This window comes from Copidosoma floridanum, unplaced genomic scaffold, assembly GCF_036245765.1.
Source record: "Copidosoma floridanum isolate Cflo_tuat_1 unplaced genomic scaffold, Cflo_Japanese_pri ptg000020l, whole genome shotgun sequence".
NCBI lineage: Eukaryota > Metazoa > Arthropoda > Insecta > Hymenoptera > Encyrtidae > Copidosoma > Copidosoma floridanum.
The window spans coordinates 16,842,798-16,861,110 of NW_028321897.1; the positions used below are offsets into that span (position 1 = coordinate 16,842,798).

Sequence of the window (18,313 nt, forward strand, 5' to 3'; positions counted from 1 at the left end):
CCTTTAAAAGACTTTTTTCACGATTTTTACATGTACGTATTAATAACAATCGACATCAATCTATTACTAAAAGTGGTATAACTATAGACGGAATTCTTATGAGAATTTTGAAATAAAATTGCATTTACAACATTAATTTCTTACTATAGCTACCACAAACCAATTGTTACTATTGTACAGAGCGATGAACAACAAACTTTGGAATAAATAATCATGTAAAAATTTTTTAGTTTGATTTTTTTTGTATTTTTTTTTATTAATAAATATTAATCATTAATAAAAAATACAATACGGAGTTTTACATTTCTTATTTACTAAGGACACAACTACTATTTGTAAGATTGACTTTTTCAAAATTTCAAGAAATTAAATTTTTTCTTGTTGCATGTTTTAGATACCAATAAGAAAATAGTAGCATCTCAGAATTTTGTACTGGAACGCTAAAGCATATGTGCCAAATTTGTAGAATTCAAAAAGGTTGCTAGAGAATTTAACATAGTTACATGCGTGGAGTCGTGGTTGGAACCAGAAGATACTAATTGTATACTGGATCTTATAACTTTCAGAACAGACCAAACCCACACTAGGGGTTGTGGCATTGTGATATTTATGAGTAAATATTCAAAGAAAATAATGATATTACCTAAACCGAGAACGATTTTAAAATATGTTGCTTACCATTCAAAAACATTCAAACTAACATTGATTTGATTGTCTGTTACAGACCCCCTGATCTCATAAGATCTTAGATGTGCTGGAATAAGGTTGTCAAAGGAATTAACCCTTATAATTGCACTATTTTGCAAGGCGACTTTAGTTCCTACAAAACAGCTTGGAACTGTCAAAAATTAGATGGAAATGGCTTACGATCAGAAAACTGATATAAGTCTAGAAACTTTTGCCTAAATAACTTTAATTCGATTACTTATGTTCACGAGAGAAATAGCTACAAGTTTAATCTAGACCTTTTTTTTTTGACGTTTTTTTACTCAAAATGTCATCAACCTTACTGACGTTGAGGTATGTGATGGAACTTGGATGTCTCATCACTGTCTTATTTTTGTTAAAACATCTGTAGTTAAAAATACCTAGCATAAAAAATCATTTCAACTACATTTCAAGTGCATCAACTGAAATAACGTAAGTAGAGTTCTCAATCTTACGTACAATAATTTTTTCTTCCCTGAATAGGATAATTTAACGTCATCAAGCAAATTTGAGTTTTTTTGTTAAATTATAGCAGATGCTATCAAAAAATACATACTGGCTAAAATATCAGTTTCTCAACGCAAACACACAAATCCAGCTCTTTGGTGGCACAATGATTGTAAACGAGCCAAAAAAATTAGACGAGCAGCCTACAAAAAATGTAATTATACTCTTGAACTATCCCACCTGATTATTTACAACTTAACATGTGATAAAATAAAAAAAAAAGTAAAAAACAAAATCAAACCAAATTTTAAAAATTTTACTCAAAATTTAAATCTGTGAACCAATTTCTCTTACGTCTAAAGGACCTGCAAGGTTCTAAAAAATAGATGGCTAAAAATTTGCTCTTCTCACTAAATTAACAACTTACAACCCAATAACACCGACCGAACTTTTAACAAGCTTTGCCCACCTTGGGTCCAAACGGATTCCCATTACCAGCCTGCGTATCCCTCTAACAAATTTGTTCATAATTTTTTTTTCTTTCAGGAGCTTAATGTGGTGCTTGAAAACAAGAGAGACAGGTCCACCCTGGGTATGGATGGTAATAACTTCTTGATTATCAAGTCTCTTCGCATTAAATTTAAATTAGTCTTACTATATATATTTAATAAAACGTTTTGTCAAGGTGATATTCCTTAAATATGGAAGCAAATTTGCGTAATTTTCATTTAAAAACCGGATGGTCAGAACGTCAGACCCATTTCGTTGATCCCCTGTTTCTGCAAGTTGTTTGAAACACCAAACAAAAATTGCTGGAAGTTCTGACTTGAGCTTAACTATCTTTTGTCATCGAGCCAACACACATTGAGCAAAGGTAACTCTGGCATCGACAACATACTTAATCTCAATTTATTAACCGAGCTTGCGTTCAGGGATTGGGAAGACGTATTTGCCACTTTCTGGGACATTGAAGCAGCTTTCGATAACGTTCATACTGATATTCTGATGGACAAGCTAGCGCAACTTGGTTGCTCCCTTAATATAATCAATTTCACTAAAAACATTACCAGCAAAAGGCTCATTTACACTGAAAATAATCTAGAGTCTTTCAGAACGTTACATAAGGGAGTCCCCCAAGAAACCACTGTACTCAGTCCTATGCTCTACTCTAGTTATGTTTCCTCCATTTCTGATAACCTGCCAAAATACATCTTTATTTTACAGTCTTCTAACGATCTCACTCTCGCCGTAAAGTCCAATTCCACTAAGAAGGTCTCGAAAAATTTTGAATATGCGTCTCAGATAACAGATAAAATTCTCATAGGGTTGGCTCTCAATCTTTCACCTGACGAGTCACGGTTCCTGCACCCGAATAAAAAGGGCTTCAAGCCTGTTGACACACAAACTTATGTAAGAGATCATAATACAATTACTTTAATGTTTTATGTCAGATTTTTTGGTATTCACATGGACTTCAAGCTCTTACTTAAAACACATACAAAACATATACCATCCAAAAGCATGTCAGCTCTCAAAATGCTACGGTTCTTACGTCATACGTGGTGGGGGTCTCATGCATCGGCTCTTATCACCCTATTTTAGAGCTATGTACACTTTTTCGTAGTAAAGTAAAGTGTGAATACCTTACCAGAGGTCACTACACTATAATTTATTATATATATATATAAAAAGAAGAATTAAAGGTGTGCATCAACTACATAATTTAAACCATTACATTAGTGAGTGAGCTTTAAGGAAGTGAGGAGACAGTCTTGGAAAGAATTGGGATCGGTCAGTTACCATTTGAGGATCGTGAAAATTTTTTTTACATGACATTATTTGTTCACTCCTTTAAAGTTCACTGATATGAGTCACTACATTTTGAGCATGTTTGAATTATCAATAACAAGAGAAATATCTTTGTAGAATTAAAAGTGAAACAATAAAAATGTTTTGCAACACGTTTTCTTTTTAATTATAAGAATAGATTCACAGAGCTCTAAGCTCTTTTTTTAAGTGACACGTGCCTTTTGTTATTGTGTAAATTTTTAGATACAATATTTTCCAAATAGTTTCAATAATTGTATTTTAGCTAAAATAAATAAAAGAATCAGAGTTAATATGTTGTTAAAGTATTGACACTTTGTTGAGTTGCTATGTTCAAGCTGACATTCAAAATAGGGGATCACGATCAGTTGCAAGTCCCTATTTTATGCTTTTTAATTTTTTAAATTAAATATATAAACTCTTACTCCACGAATTAGTTATTATGTCATAGTTGCTTTGACAAATTAATTGCCCGGCAAATAAAAGTTTTTTTGCAATATTGAACAAATTCTTACTTCACTGGAAAAAGAAATCTTGGCTCTTATTTAGTAAAATAAGAAACTAAAGCCTAACATAATTTTAACCAATAAATATTCAGTTTACCTTGATTAGAAGGTAAGAGAGTTAAAGTTCTCTATTACACATGGTATTTAAGAAAGAAGCTTCTAGAAAAGAGTAATGGTATGATACTTGAAAAAAAATCATAATCGCCTCGTAATTAAATTTTAAAAACGTTCACAGAAAAACGATGAAAAACTGACTAACAATCATCACTTATCGTGTGAAATGGTACATAATAAAGAAAAAAAATGATCGAAATTCAAAAATAACTTGTTTTTATTCATACAATTGAAGTTATAGAATTTAAAAAGCTATTATTTATATAATACTATAACACATTTTTTAGTCGTATCTAAAGTCGATTGATGAATCCGAGTGAGACAACAACAATGCTTTAGTCAGATTCGTAAGATTTTTTGAACGAGACTTTGGTAAAGAACAACGTATTTTCTTATTCCAATATTCTGGTAGTGACTGTGACATCTTGTCCTTTAAACCTTCTTTTTTAATTCTAGAATTTGTGTTTGGAGCATAAATAGGCATGTTTGATTCGTAAAAGTTGGCTGAAAATAAAGAATATTTTGTTTTTCAAGTAAGCATAACTAATATCATTATAGTTTAATAAGTAGATAAAATAATCTAATTGTTATAATATTATATCAAATTTTTTTCAAGAAGAATCGTTCAATAATAAATGACAATGTATTAAAAATCAGCTTTCGCAACAAGTTAAATAAGTTACAACAGCTTTATTCAAAAATTATAAATTATTATACTGAGCTATTCAAAAAACGTACTATGAGTTGTACTTATATTATTTAATTTTCTGCATATACTACAAGTTTCAGAGGGCTGTGGACTTTGTGTTTGATAAATAAAGCACTTAAGTAACTTGTTCTAGAACAGTTGGCAAGTCAAAAATGAAGATTAAACGTTTTTTCAGTCTATTTTATAAAAAATTTTAAAAGTTGTGTAAGAAACCATAAGAAACGGTAAAATTATTCAAGAAGTATGCTATACTGTCACTTATTTTTAAATGAATAACCTGTACTTAATTAATTAATAGGATTTTTTTTGTATTTAAAGTCATAAGTACTTATATACTATACAAGAGTCTAGACTACACATTCTCTATTTAATTTATTTATAAGGCTTTCAAAAAAAACAATTTTATTGTGGAGACCTTTAGTTAAAAAAGCATTGAAATAATTGCTTACGTAAAAATCTTTGTTTTAATAACTTTCTTAACAGCTTTTTTTAGGCTCTTTATGAAATGCTTCTACGTACTATTAACACACAAATAATATCGAAAAACTTTTTATGATAGGTTCGTGTAACACAAAATAGGATTTTAACAGAATTAATCATAAACAATATGCCATCGATTAGAAAATAAGAATTTCTTATGAATTATCAAAACTGTCGTAGTCAAGGACCTTTATGTATTAGATACTTAAAGTAAAATTCCTCAAATCATAAAGTTTTTATCAGTATTTACATGGTTCTGAAAATCTAAGTTTTGAGTGGCTACATAACTTTGTGTTAATGGATACATTTTTCTTTATAAACTAAAACGTGTTTGCATACTCAGTATGAAGAATATGTGTTTGTCAATAGCCTTCTAATATAGACTTCGCAAGCCTTTCGAATTACTACAAGTATTTAGTAATTTTTAGCAAGTATTATGATGACTTACTTATTTACATGCTGGATACATAAGTTAGTGTATATTTACACTTAAAAAACTCTAAGTTTTAATCATACAAAAAACAACAGAGATATATAATTAACTCTTCTAATGTATATAGCGAAAACCTTAAACCGTTGTAATCGCTAACCACGAAAACTACTGAACCAACTTCGCTGAAATATTGTACACTGATTTTTAATGATTCCAAAATAGTTTTCACATAGTTTTTTTCTCAAAAAAGTTATTGACAATAGCGATAAATAACCTCGAAGATTTGCTAAAAAAAATTTCTTTGCGCTTTAGTTCAGTAGGATCCATTAGGTAACGTCGAGGTAAAATTGAAGCCACCTGCATTCAAGGATAGTAAAGAATGGTTATGAGATGCCCCACTGAATAGACGATTATCGTAGTCGTTCAACGGCAGTACACTAAGAACAGAAATGTTAGTCATGCAGCAGGGCATCCCAGCTGCAGAGGACACTCTTCTTTCATAAGCAATCGAACTGAGTTGGTTTTACCCCAGATTAACCTCCACAATGGCCTCCTTCTTAGTAGTCGTCCCAACGACATAACTACAGAGTAGATATTCTCCGAGCCCACTTTTCCTACTAACGATGAGCGATTGGTTATTCCGGGAATGACCTGAAGACGAGTTTTTTTTTGGTCAGCGGTGTATGTCTCTCATGTACGGTCTTCGTACATAGAGACTCCAAAAATAAGGGTCAAGGTACCCACAACTGGCTCTTTATCATAAAGAATAGTCATAAGAAATAGCTAAAAGTTTCATCACAGGCCATTTTCAGAACCATTATGAGTATTTATGTTCCCTACTTAGCCATCAATCTTATTGGTTCCTTTAAGGGCCACGTTAGTTTGAATAACCTTGACAACAAAGACATTTTTAATACTAGTTCCGGAAGCTTTTCGTTAACTAAGAATATATGTAAAGCCGGCCACTATTAAGCCAAGTCAGTCATTCACTGGCAAACATCACGAGCAGTGTTGTTGTCGTCGCAAGGTTGGAAACCTTGGTGACCGACAACGCTATATTATCCTCTCGACTATAAGCAGTTAATCAAGAATCATTGATCCTTTCCAAGGTCTGTGCTGGGAGAACCTAACAGCTATGAAGAAAAAATTAACTTGAGCCAATATGACAGTCTCTAACAGGCAAGCATCATGAACCAATCCCTCCATCTTAGACCACTAAAACAACTGAGTCTGCATAAAAAAAGGTACGACACTGACGTCTTTGACGTTATACTTAGAGACGTAGAAAAAGAACTCTTAAACTAGCTCCAAAACTTCAAACGTTGTAGTTTTTCTCCCGATCAGTGTGGTGCTACAATAACAGGCCAGAGAAGATCACCCTTAGATATCCAGGCAGTCACGTTTACTGGAAATTTTAGTCAACAACGAGTTTACTTGAGAAGGACACTGGTTATTTTTAGGGCCATCGGATGTCAAACTATCTTGGCAATAAAAATATTAGAACATACCAAAGTTGCCAAAAGACAGTCTTTACGGGTACAAGAGTCCTTGTCATGTCAAAAACTGTAAGAGCACGATTACAAAAAAAAACTTCAAATGCATCTCATAAATACAATTTTAGACGTCAACACAATGACGCTGAGCATTTATCAAGATGAAAGTAACATCAAAGTCGACAAATAAAGAATTAATTGACAAATCAGCTGTGCACTATAACCTTCATAGTAATATCTTGGAATCTTCCACATTTTTGAATAGGTAAAATACGTATTTGTATTTTTGTGGCGATGAAAAATGTAAAGATAAGGCTCCAGAACTTTGTTGCTGTGGTGCTAGAGTTGTAAGATAAGAAAAAAGAAATTTTTAATTTTTTAATTTTTGTAAGTTTTAAATCTGTACAGCTTAAAAAAATAGCCAGGGCTCTGTTCATGGTATATATGGGAAAAAAGGGAAATCAAGGGCCTTTAAGGACCTCTAAATATATTATGGCGTGAGTTATGCACGGTACTTTTCAGCATAATTTTATTTTTTATTTTTTACAGCTTCGAACTTTACCAAATTAACTGTATGGATTCCAAACAAATGTGTTTTTAATAAGAAAATTTTTGTTCTGAGATGTGTCAGAAATATATGTAAAATTTTTAACTCAAAATGTTTTACATACGTCAACATATTACAGTATTCTATTTACTAAACCTCGGGCGGAGCCGAGATGGGGGGGCCGCTAGTATCATCGAAGGCATCGAATGGTGGTACTGTCTTACTTCTTGATTAAACCAAAAGACCCCTATCAGGTATAACACAAGTTATAGATAAGGGAAAAGTAATATTTAGAAGTTAATAAAGATGTCACTCATTAGCTATAGTTTATAAGAACAATAAAATAGATGTTATTTCTACCTTAGTTAATAATTACATCAAATTATCTGACAAAACTTTGTTTTGGTATCCTTTAAAAAGTTAAAAATTCTTTAATTGCCAATAATTATTAACTGATTTATTAAAAAAAATTAGGGAAACAAAGATTAAAAAATAATATTAACAGGCACAATGATGATACTTATAATCAGATTCAGTTATCCCAGAAACTTTTCTAAGTATGCCATATGATTCTTATTTATAATGTATTAATGAAAATTATCATTATAAAAATCGTATTACAGTCGTTTTTAGTGCTAAGAATAAATTCAGTTTTATAACTTTATTTGAAAACTCAGTGTCTTATCAAAAACAATAGTGTATATTGAATTCTTGGCAAGGTTTCTGATAGCTGTTACATAAGACAATCGTTCGTGTCTTCTCAAACTAGACTTAATAAATACAAGACTGATACTGAAATCCTTTATAATAATAAAGATATATGTCTACATGTTTATAACCACAGACTTAATCTCAATTTTGATAAAGATAAGATATACGATGTTGAGTCAACTGTAAAAAAATAACTTTCATACATTTGTAGAAGTTAGAAGTATTCTGCGTGATAAGTGATGTATTTTATATACGTGTTGCTCTTAGATCTTGGACCTTTACTCGTCTACCTTTCCTTAGGCATGTATATACGTTGCTTCTATGTTTGACGTTGTGCAAGATTTAAATTAACTGCGATTTAATACCATACCCACAGAGGACGTATGATAGATCGTTTACGATTTTCAAGTGTTGTTACGAGTTTTTATTTAGTGGAACCGTTATTTATTTCTATTAATTTTTTTTATTTTCAACTTGTATAGTACCTGATAAGAGTCAGAATAGCCTATCCAAGTGATTGAAACGCTTGTTAAAATTATAATCATAATGCTTACAAGCATAATCATTAAACATACAGATACAGTCCTAAAGACTGGTATCTTGCGTTAAAAAAATTATTGTATACATAGCTTCTACTATAGGAAGTTAAGACTTAAAATGGAATTTATCTTAAAAAAGTGCCCCCCCCCCTACTCAGCTTTGCCCGACACTAATTGAATAAAATACCGTAGTGTGTTGACATAGAATGTAAAACGTTTTCAATTAAAAGTTTCACACTTTTTTCTGACACTTTTTAGAACAAAAAATATCTCATTAAAAATATAATTGTTCGGAATACATACAGCTTATGTGATAAAATAGAAAGCTGTAAAGAGTGAAGAACATGTAACTATGCTGAAATGTACCGTGCGTTCCTCATGCCATAACATAACCATTGGTCCTAAAAGGCTATTGATTTGCCGTTTCTTTCGTATAATCTACGGAATAAGTTTTTTTTAAAGCTGCTAAGAGTTTGAACTCACGAAAAATGTATAATTCAAAATTTTCTTTCTTGCATCGCACAACTTAGTAACTTAAGAAACAAAGTCCTGTCACTTGATCTTTACAGATTTTTTTACCACAAAAATACGAGCACAAATTTTATCTATTTAAAAATCTGAAAGATTTCAGAGGTAACCGTGAGGGTTGTAATAAAAAGTTGCTCTCTAAGTTAATAAACTCTAAATTTGTCAATTTTGATGCTGCTGTTTTAGTCTCAATCAATGTTGTGCGTCAGTTTCTTGATGCCTGAATTTGTATACATTAGATACATTTGAGGTTTTTCTTTTAATTCTCCCTTGAGCAATCATTGTAAGCCCTGAAGACTGTTTTTTGTCAACTTTGTTCGGTTCTATTATATTTGTTGTCAAGGTAGTTTGACGTCTCATGTTTCTTAGAAGGATTAGCAAGCTGAGCTCTTTCTTGACTAAAGTTTCTAGCAAACGTGACTATCTCTTTACCTCAGGGTAACCTTCTCTGGCCTGTTATTGTAGCACCGAACTAATCGGGAGAAGCACTGCAACGTCTGAAGCATTTGAACAAGTTCTAGATCTCTTATCCATCGTCTCCTGGTATTACACCAAAGATATTGGTGTATAAAGCACCTACGTTTTTTTGAGACTTAGGTGTTTTGGTGATCTTAGGTAAGGAGACTGGTTTGTGATGCTTGATCGTTCGAGACTATGCTGTTTGTTAAAGTTTTTTTTTTTTTTATAACCATTAGATTCGCCCAGAGCAGACCTCCATTAGTATTAAATGCTTAAAGTTGAGGAGTTAATGTAGAGTTGTCGGTCACCAAGGTTTCCAGCCTTATAACAAAGAATTTTGCTCGTAACATCTGCCAGTGAATGACTGGCTTAGCTCAATAGTGGTCAGCTTTGTATGGCTTTTTAGTCAACGAATCGTTGCCAGAAATAGTAGTAGGAATGTATTTGTTGGCAAGGCTGATAAACCTCAGTTGGCCCTTAAAAGATCTGATGGGATGTATGGTGAAGGAGGTAACGTTATTGCTTATAATAGCCCTGAAAAGGGCCAGAGGTAAAATTTCCAGTTATTACTTATTATGATTCTTGACGATGAAGAGTCACGGATAGCTTGACTCCTATCTTTCAAGTCTCTGTGTACGGAGACCGTACTAGAGGGAAGTACACCGCTCACTCTCATCTTCAGGTTATTCCACGGATAAACAACCGCTTATCGTTAGTCGGGAAAGTTAGCTGGAGAATACTATTTCTGTGGGTATGCCGTTGGGACAATCACTGAGAATGAGATCATAGTGGATGCCCGAACACTCCAGGATTATTTTTTCTAGTTTGCTGTTGTAGCAAAATCTGCTCTGGTAGCTCCAAGACTGTTGGAAGAAAGGCTATAAAGGTACTTTGCTCAGAGATATACTTACTATACATACTTAATTCTGATGCAGGTAGCTTTAATTCTACTTGTACGCCACCTAGCAGATCTTGATGTAAAAAGCTAGATTATTTTCACAAAAACTCGAAGCTTGTTTATTGCTATTGTTACCAGTTTTTATAAGATGAAAACTATACTTAAACCATCTACGACGTATTAAAAGTCAGTATGTAAAATTTTAGCAGGATCAGTAAAGTACTTTTCACGATTAGCGATTACAATATTTTTAGCGACTTCGCTACATATATTAGAAAAAAATTAGTTAAGGTAAGTAATAAACAAATAAGAGTTAAAATTTTCTGCAAAATAAACATTTTTTTGTGCTTGGAAAAAAGTTGTCTAGTTTGAATGATTCTAGAAAATAAATTATGTATTAGTAATTAAACTGAATCTTAAGCCCTTGGTACTTTATATATTTTTAATTTTTTACGCTATTTAAGGTGGTGATAAAATTTAAAAACACATCTGAAAACAGCCACATAACTTACGTAAAAGTAAATACAATATTACATCGACGTATGCATATTTAACAACGTACCCAGCAAGTACAACTTTTATTATAGACTATTACATATCGTGGCTATAATCATTCATACATGAAATGTATAGGGAAAGAAAGAGAAAAGATGATACATATTTTATTCTCAGTCACTGGCTGGATTAATTAGTTAGCTATGCAAGTAATCTTAACAGTAGATGTACGCAATAAAAATTTGTTTCTTCTGCACTCTTAACGTCTGCAACAGTAATATACTGCGCTATAGGCATTGTACTAAAAGGTAAAGAAAAAGAATTACATGAGGGCTATGAATAGATTCTAAGACGAAGTTAAATTAATCAAATATAATCTCTGTGCCCTAACTACATACATTAACTATAATTCATCTTATAAAACTTATAGAGTGTATAATTATCCAATCATATTTTAAAAGTTCAAATTTACACCTACATATGTTGATGCTACTCTATACAATGCGTGTACAATTAATTCTATTAAATATTTCACGTTACACCCTTAATTCTGAGTTCAAACAGCGTATTCAAAAAAAAAGAAGAAAGCATGGCTCTTTTTTAACCATAAAAATACAAACGCATTAATCGCGATACACACGGAATCAATGCTCACTAGATACTGCAAATGTTATGAGGGTGCATAAAAAAAAATAATGTCAAATAGATATATAGTAAGAAAAAAAATTTACAAAAAGCTAGGGTAATAACAAAATATTTTTAACAATAACAGTAACAAGGAAAACAACAATAACAACAACTAAAAGAATACTAACAATAACAGTAATAATTAGAACATATACACATATCAAGTAACTCATAGCAAAGTTACAACTGTTACATGGAAATGAGCCTGCAGTAACAAGCTAATAAGAGAATACCAAAAGTTCAAAGAAAGCTTAGATTCTACGGTGATATTGTAGTATTTTAGTATTTAATTTTTTTTTTTTCATGAGAATAAATTATTAATAATGCTTATATTCAAACAAATGAGAAAAAAGAGCATTTCTAATTACGTTTTTGATGATGACCTTTTTGTTTGCTATAAACATGCAAGCAAAGTATAAAAAATACATAAAATATTAATAGATAAATTTGTTACAATAAATCTCATTTTATCAAAGACATACAGTAAATTGAAGTTAATTAATAATTAATTATAATTCATTATAATAAATTAACTATAATAAAGACGTAGAAACAATGACGTTAAGTAAGCAAAATAATATGAAATCTCTAACATAAAAGTATAGTATAAAAAAAGCGAAGCCTAACGAAAGTTCTGTGACAACAAACTTAGAACTCAAAATTACCATCAATTGTATGGTTGACTCGGATTTTTTGGATCATCGTACAAATAGAAAACCCACAACTGGACTTATAGTGAGATTGTGGGATTATTAATTTGACTTAAAAAAACTATGTAAGAATCATCAACGAAATTTTAAGAACCAATGGCCGAAGCTTTATAATAACTGGCTTAGTAGCTTACACGGTTAACGATTATAATATAATTTAAGACTAAGCCTTATATATTGCCAAGATTGAAATATAATATAATTTTTTTCCAACCAGAAAACAAAACAGTATCGAAAGGCCTATTCTTTACTGAAATTTTTCTATTATTAGTAAATTAAGTTCTACATAAAAAATTTGTTATTCGAATCCTTTTAAATTTAGTTCAATGAAGAAATTTATTTTGATGAAGATAGTTCAAAAGCTGTATCAATAGCTACATACATTATAATAAAAAATAAAAAAAGTAACTGTCAAAGTAGTCAATGTAAAAAGGCTGTTTAAATATAAAGCTAAATAACTTATCCTGTTTGTAATAAACGTACATAATTTACGTTCATAATAGAAACTATAAGATAACGTACACAAATATTATGCGATACATGTTCAATACGATTAATAGAGGAACTATTCTTTATTGTAGTAAGCCACTTTTAGAAAATAATCATAATAGGTTCAGCTGCTTTCTTTTATTTTTTTTTTTTTTATAAAAACTACTTATAATACTTATTAATCATATTGGTTTTCTATTCACCTAACTACCTCAAAACTTCACAGTTTAATTTCATTGATGTAGAAGATACTCTATTCTATTTATCCTACTGAGTCTTGCCTCTGATTATGGTTTTTTTTCGTATATCGATGAAATTTCCCTTTTTCATAGCCCCTACAACACACTGTATACACTTTGCAGATGTATCCAGTGAGTTACTTGCAAGTTTTAATTATAAGTGCCAATGTTAAAGTGTACTATTACTCTGCACTAGAGGATTTAGCATTTAAATGAGAAAAAAGAAGTTATATTGGCGTGCTCTCTAATAAATGGCTTCGTCTATTAATGACTGAGGCCGTTTAGTGCAATATTTAACTAAAAAAGTTGTTCTCGTTTGATGTGAGGTTGCAAATGTAGATGAAGTGAAAAAACGTATACATTTACAGACACGACTGTGTTGCATATAATATTTTATTGAAAGTATTGAAATATTTAACAAAATTTTTTATAGTTTTTAGTTTTATTTCATTAGACGACTACGTAAATAATCTTTTGAGGTAAGTTCATACAATTATCTTACTCTCCAGAATTAACTTCATGAACACAACAAGACAGACAGTGAACAAATGTTAAAATACAGTTTTGACAACAGATACCAAAAAGCTTATTGTTCTTATAGAGTTTATGTGTTTGATTTCCAAGCATAATTTTTTTCGACAGACCTGGTTATTTTAAAGAGCTTCTAGATAGTCGTATTTATCATTTCTTACAATTTATTCTTAGTCTTATGACTCCCAAATCCGAAGATGTCAAGTTGGCTCCCAAATCTAGAAAAAGTGTCAAGTTGGCTCCCAAGTGATAAAGCCTATGGTCGAGTTGGTTCCCAGGCGATAAGACTGATATATATTTATCAGTAAACATAATTCGTTATCAGATCAAGTTCTTTTAAAGCGTCATGAAATTCCAATTTTGTTTTTGGTAACTTAGGCAAAGCACTACATCGAGCAGTACCAGAATTTTGTTGAATATAATCTATGTCTTAAACAATCAAGGTGTCCACGTCATATTTCCATAATTCTTCGCGTAGAAGTTTTGCTGGACGCGAAGAGATATCTTTTACTGCCTTCCGTTTCACGTTGTTGCTAATTCTTCTTCGGTTTTGAATAGCAACATCAACGGAGTCATGTTTGTAATCAATGGATGTTTTAATAATTTTGTTACATGAATCAAATTTCATATAACTTTTGCATGATCTGAATGTACATGCCAAACATTGAATATAGTTATTCAATTTTTCTGATAACTGAAAGTATACTTATTTAAACTGATTAGAGGTTTTCCTTTTTCACTTGTCAAAAATTCCAGTATTGCACTACCAACACTAAAATGAAGTTAGTTGATTGAAATAAATGATGCATAGGCTTTATCACCTGGGAACCAACTCGACCGTATGTTCTTATCGTCCGGGAACCAACTTGACCATGCCCATCATGTTTGCTTTATTTAGGAAATCAACTTGACATCGGCCGGTGGATCTTGGTACTATTTTTTATCAGTACTTTACTTCTAGCGCTTATGAGGCCGTCACATAACTTAAATGTGTCACAGCTGATAACTCCTTCCTCTTTTACTAATAAGTTATCGGAAACTTGATGCAGACTCCTCTAAATACAGTTAAAGAGGTATTTTAATTATTATCAACGTGCAGTGTCCGTCGTATATCATACTAGTTAGAAGAAGTCTCTGCTATTTATGAGCGTGTCTGCCATGGAACAGTTACAAATTATTACTGAGACTTAGGTACTAGTATTTGTGCAAAAATTTTCATTTTTAATTCATATTTCAGTGCTGCTTTAATAAATATTCTAAGCCATCGCCAAATTGTTGGATAAACTTTTTTTTGGGTCATATTTAAGACACAGTTTTTGTGTTATCGAATAAATAAGATTTGTGTTGTACAATATAATGATTCAGTTATGTATCACTGGGGCTCAGCCGCACTACAGTTTTATTGACTCATTTCTTTGTTGCAGTATAATTATTAGTTTTTCCAATAAGGTGATAGCATGACTGGTAAAGTGTATCAGTTCTTTAGTTTTGTTAAAATTTCATCTATCAAATCGAACTGTTCTGAACGGGGTATGCACTTACCTGCTTAGTTTCATAATATTTTAGTAAAGGCCCATATTAGGAATTTTAGATGCAGCGGGCCTACCGTGAAATCTACCATTCTGGTAATTTGTTAAAATAATGGGATGTTGAGAGGGTGACCGTAAAATATCAGTATGTTACTCGCAAGATAGAATAATGTAACTAATAGTTTTCGTATTGCCCGTGAATGAGTTTAATCCATTGTGCATTGTGGCAGTGAGAAAATCTGATTTTACATGCTTTCAAACCTACTGTTCGTTAGATGTAAACAATGTATAACTAAAATACCATGTGTTTTAGTCCTATTACGGGAAACAATAAGTTTGAGTCTAATTTTTATGTCTATTTCTTAGTATTCAGTATAGCTTGTGTGCCTTGACACGTGGTGGTTTTTGATAAGACTTTCATTGCGTTTCTTACGACAAAGTCAGTGAATAATAAATTTTAAGATTACTTACTAGTGAATACAGTTTTTGACGTTTTTTACCCTGCAAATAATTCTACAGGACATTTTGAGCATAACTAAATAATTTGTGAAACTGCAAAAAAATATCTCATATAAGAAACAAAAAGTTTTGTTTTTTAATTTATGTTTAAAGAGTGTCAACAAAAAAATTTAAAATGCAACGAGATTTGTTTTCTAAGTCAATTCTTTATTTTAAAGTAAATATCAGATTTTTGTAAATAAAATCAACTCAAAGATGCAGGCCAATTGATGTTTAAGAATTATGATGAACTATTAGCGCCATTCAACTAAGTATGCTATTTTACGTTACTTCAAAACGAGTATGCCGGAAAAAGTGGTATATTATTCGATAGACATCTTTTTGATGGTTAGAACTCCCTGTATTTTACAACTAGATAATGACCATGAGTTTGTAAATAAAGTGATAGCTTAAAAAATAAGATGATGACCAGAAGGGAAGTTGGTTCACGGCAAGTTCAAGAATAGTCCAATTTGAGGTTTTGTTTAAAGAGATAATATAAACATAGAACATGCCATGGAGTTACAAAAAATGAAGTTCATTAGTTAGACTAAAGTTTTTTTTTTTAAGAAATACGTAAGGATGTAAAAATTTTTGTTACAAAATCCATTTTATTAAATTTTCGATAAAATATACGCCACTAACTTTGTTCTGTTTTGCCTAAGACTAATCTGGCAAGATTTAAGTTGCCTAGGAAGATCTGATTGGCCTACATCAGTCCCAGTCATTTTGAGTTTTGTCTCCCGACAGTTTAAGTTTTGCCTAGGCTTTTCAAATTTTTTGTAGATTTTGGGTTTTTCCAGCAACATAAATGTAGGTATATCTACTGAAAGTGGTATCCACTGAGCGCAGAAAGACATACAGCGCCTCTCGTGAGAAAGTAGTCTGAGGCAAAGGTATAGTTCAATAAAAGTAACATTATTAAATATAAAAATTCTAACAAGTCAAACCAAAAGCTGGTAAAGGAGAATTCTGCTTTGGAAAAAAGCAGTATTACTTTTTAATAGTAAAATGGGAAAAAGGAAGGATAAAAGAAGTCTTTTTTCGTATTTTATTATTTTTCACCACCTTATTTTTGTTTCTGTAAATGTTAACATGACTCTAAGTTATAATAAAAAACTGTGTTAATGGTTTTTCATTTGAAAATTAGAAGCAAAAGCTCATAGGAAACTATCAAGCAAATCTGAATAAAAAATTTACGTTTCTATCAGATCGTCCAGTTTATGTTAGTAAATCTAAATTGGACCAAAAAAAGTTTTATGTAGATAATATTGTAACAGAAAAATTGTAAAACGCTTCTGCTGTGAATTTTAAGATCTGTCATGCTCTATGAAACTGTTTAAGGTCAGACAATTACAGATCTGCGCTAGTCAAAATGTACATTCCATAAGAGTAAGAAATAAGAAGATAGAAGAGTCTTTAGTTAGAGATGTTACGCAACGATAAAAATATATCACATTTATAATTTAATACACTCTAACAAGATTGTTGTACGTGTTTAATAAAAGTTTTTCTTGAACTATATCTCAACTTTTGGAGAATACAGTTCAAATGTATCTAGAGCTTAAAAAAAAATCTGATATTCTACTCCCAATAAAGTGTTCACCGCACATTACATGATGGGGGTGTAATTCCATTCATACCCCTCTGAGCTAAACAAAATGAGGTATAATTACACAAGTAGAACATTCAGTCACGATAGCGCTATTTGATTGACTGTTAGATTAGATTATCTTACTGGGCTCTATGCACAGTAGCAGCCAACATTTTCCATTGGTACATTATAAACATTACTTTTGGAGGCTTATTGTATTAACATGTACTATTATTAAGTTAGTCTTTGCAGTGTGAATGCAGGATGAAATTTAAAAAATATTAACTATTCTTAAGAAAATAGTAAGTATTCAGGATGCTTATATTATTTGCTATACCGATGTACAACACAAGCAGGCGTTTTTTCACTTTGCCTCGGAAATTTTTCACCACTACCGATGCCTCGATCGTCAAGCTTACCTCTCTACCTTTTTGCAGTTGGTAAATATCTCTTGTTCCAGTTAATCACAACGTTTTGAAAGAAGATATTGACCAACAAACTTTTTTTATCAATAGTGGATTTCTGTTTAAGACAACAAGATTGAGATAAAAAAAAAGGATTGCTTTAATCAAACAAAAAAAAACCTTAATTAGGATTATAGTTCCATGCCTTACTTGCTAATCCTGCAGTTTTATTAACGTGTAGTAGAAGAATACGAATTGTTTAATTTTCCAAAGGCATTAAAACTGTAAGTCATTTTCATGAATATTTTTGTGCACTTTATAAAATCAAAAAAGTTGTATCGTAAACTTAAATGATGTTAACATTGAGACTTATATCTAAGAATTTAAAAATTTTAATTAAAAATGTTTTGTTCAAAGCATGTGATGAGACTTTGGTGATGCTTACTCCAAAGGTGAAGAATATTGCAAAATCTCTTTCTGATTTTTCATTTTAAAGAGCCAGTTCTACAGGCCACCAATTTTTAAACTTGATCTGTCCGAAATAAAAACTTAGGACTTGTAAAGCTCAAAAAGGTTAACTTTTGTCAAACGTGTTCGTTTATTGACTAAGAAAGTAATGGGCTTAAATAAGGTTGGTATGTTTTTAATTAAAGTTTAAAGGCTAAAATTAATTTTTATTCGGTGGATGAGAATATGGATTTTCCATGTATTTACAAGATCCCGTAACGTTCCTTGTTT

At 31.3% G+C, this 18,313-nt stretch overlaps 1 protein-coding gene across 1 annotated transcript in view; it reads right to left on the reverse strand.

The window, feature by feature from the left end:
- Window positions 1-3,885: 3,885 nt before the first annotated feature.
- Nhe2 (Na[+]/H[+] hydrogen exchanger 2) overlaps window positions 3,886-18,313 on the reverse strand; it is a 1,770,486-nt gene continuing 1,756,058 nt past the window's right edge. The window contains exon 20 of the mRNA XM_089593690.1: window positions 3,886-4,106. Coding sequence (XP_089449816.1) covers window positions 3,886-4,106 — 221 coding nt within the window. The remainder of the gene's footprint in view (window positions 4,107-18,313) is intronic.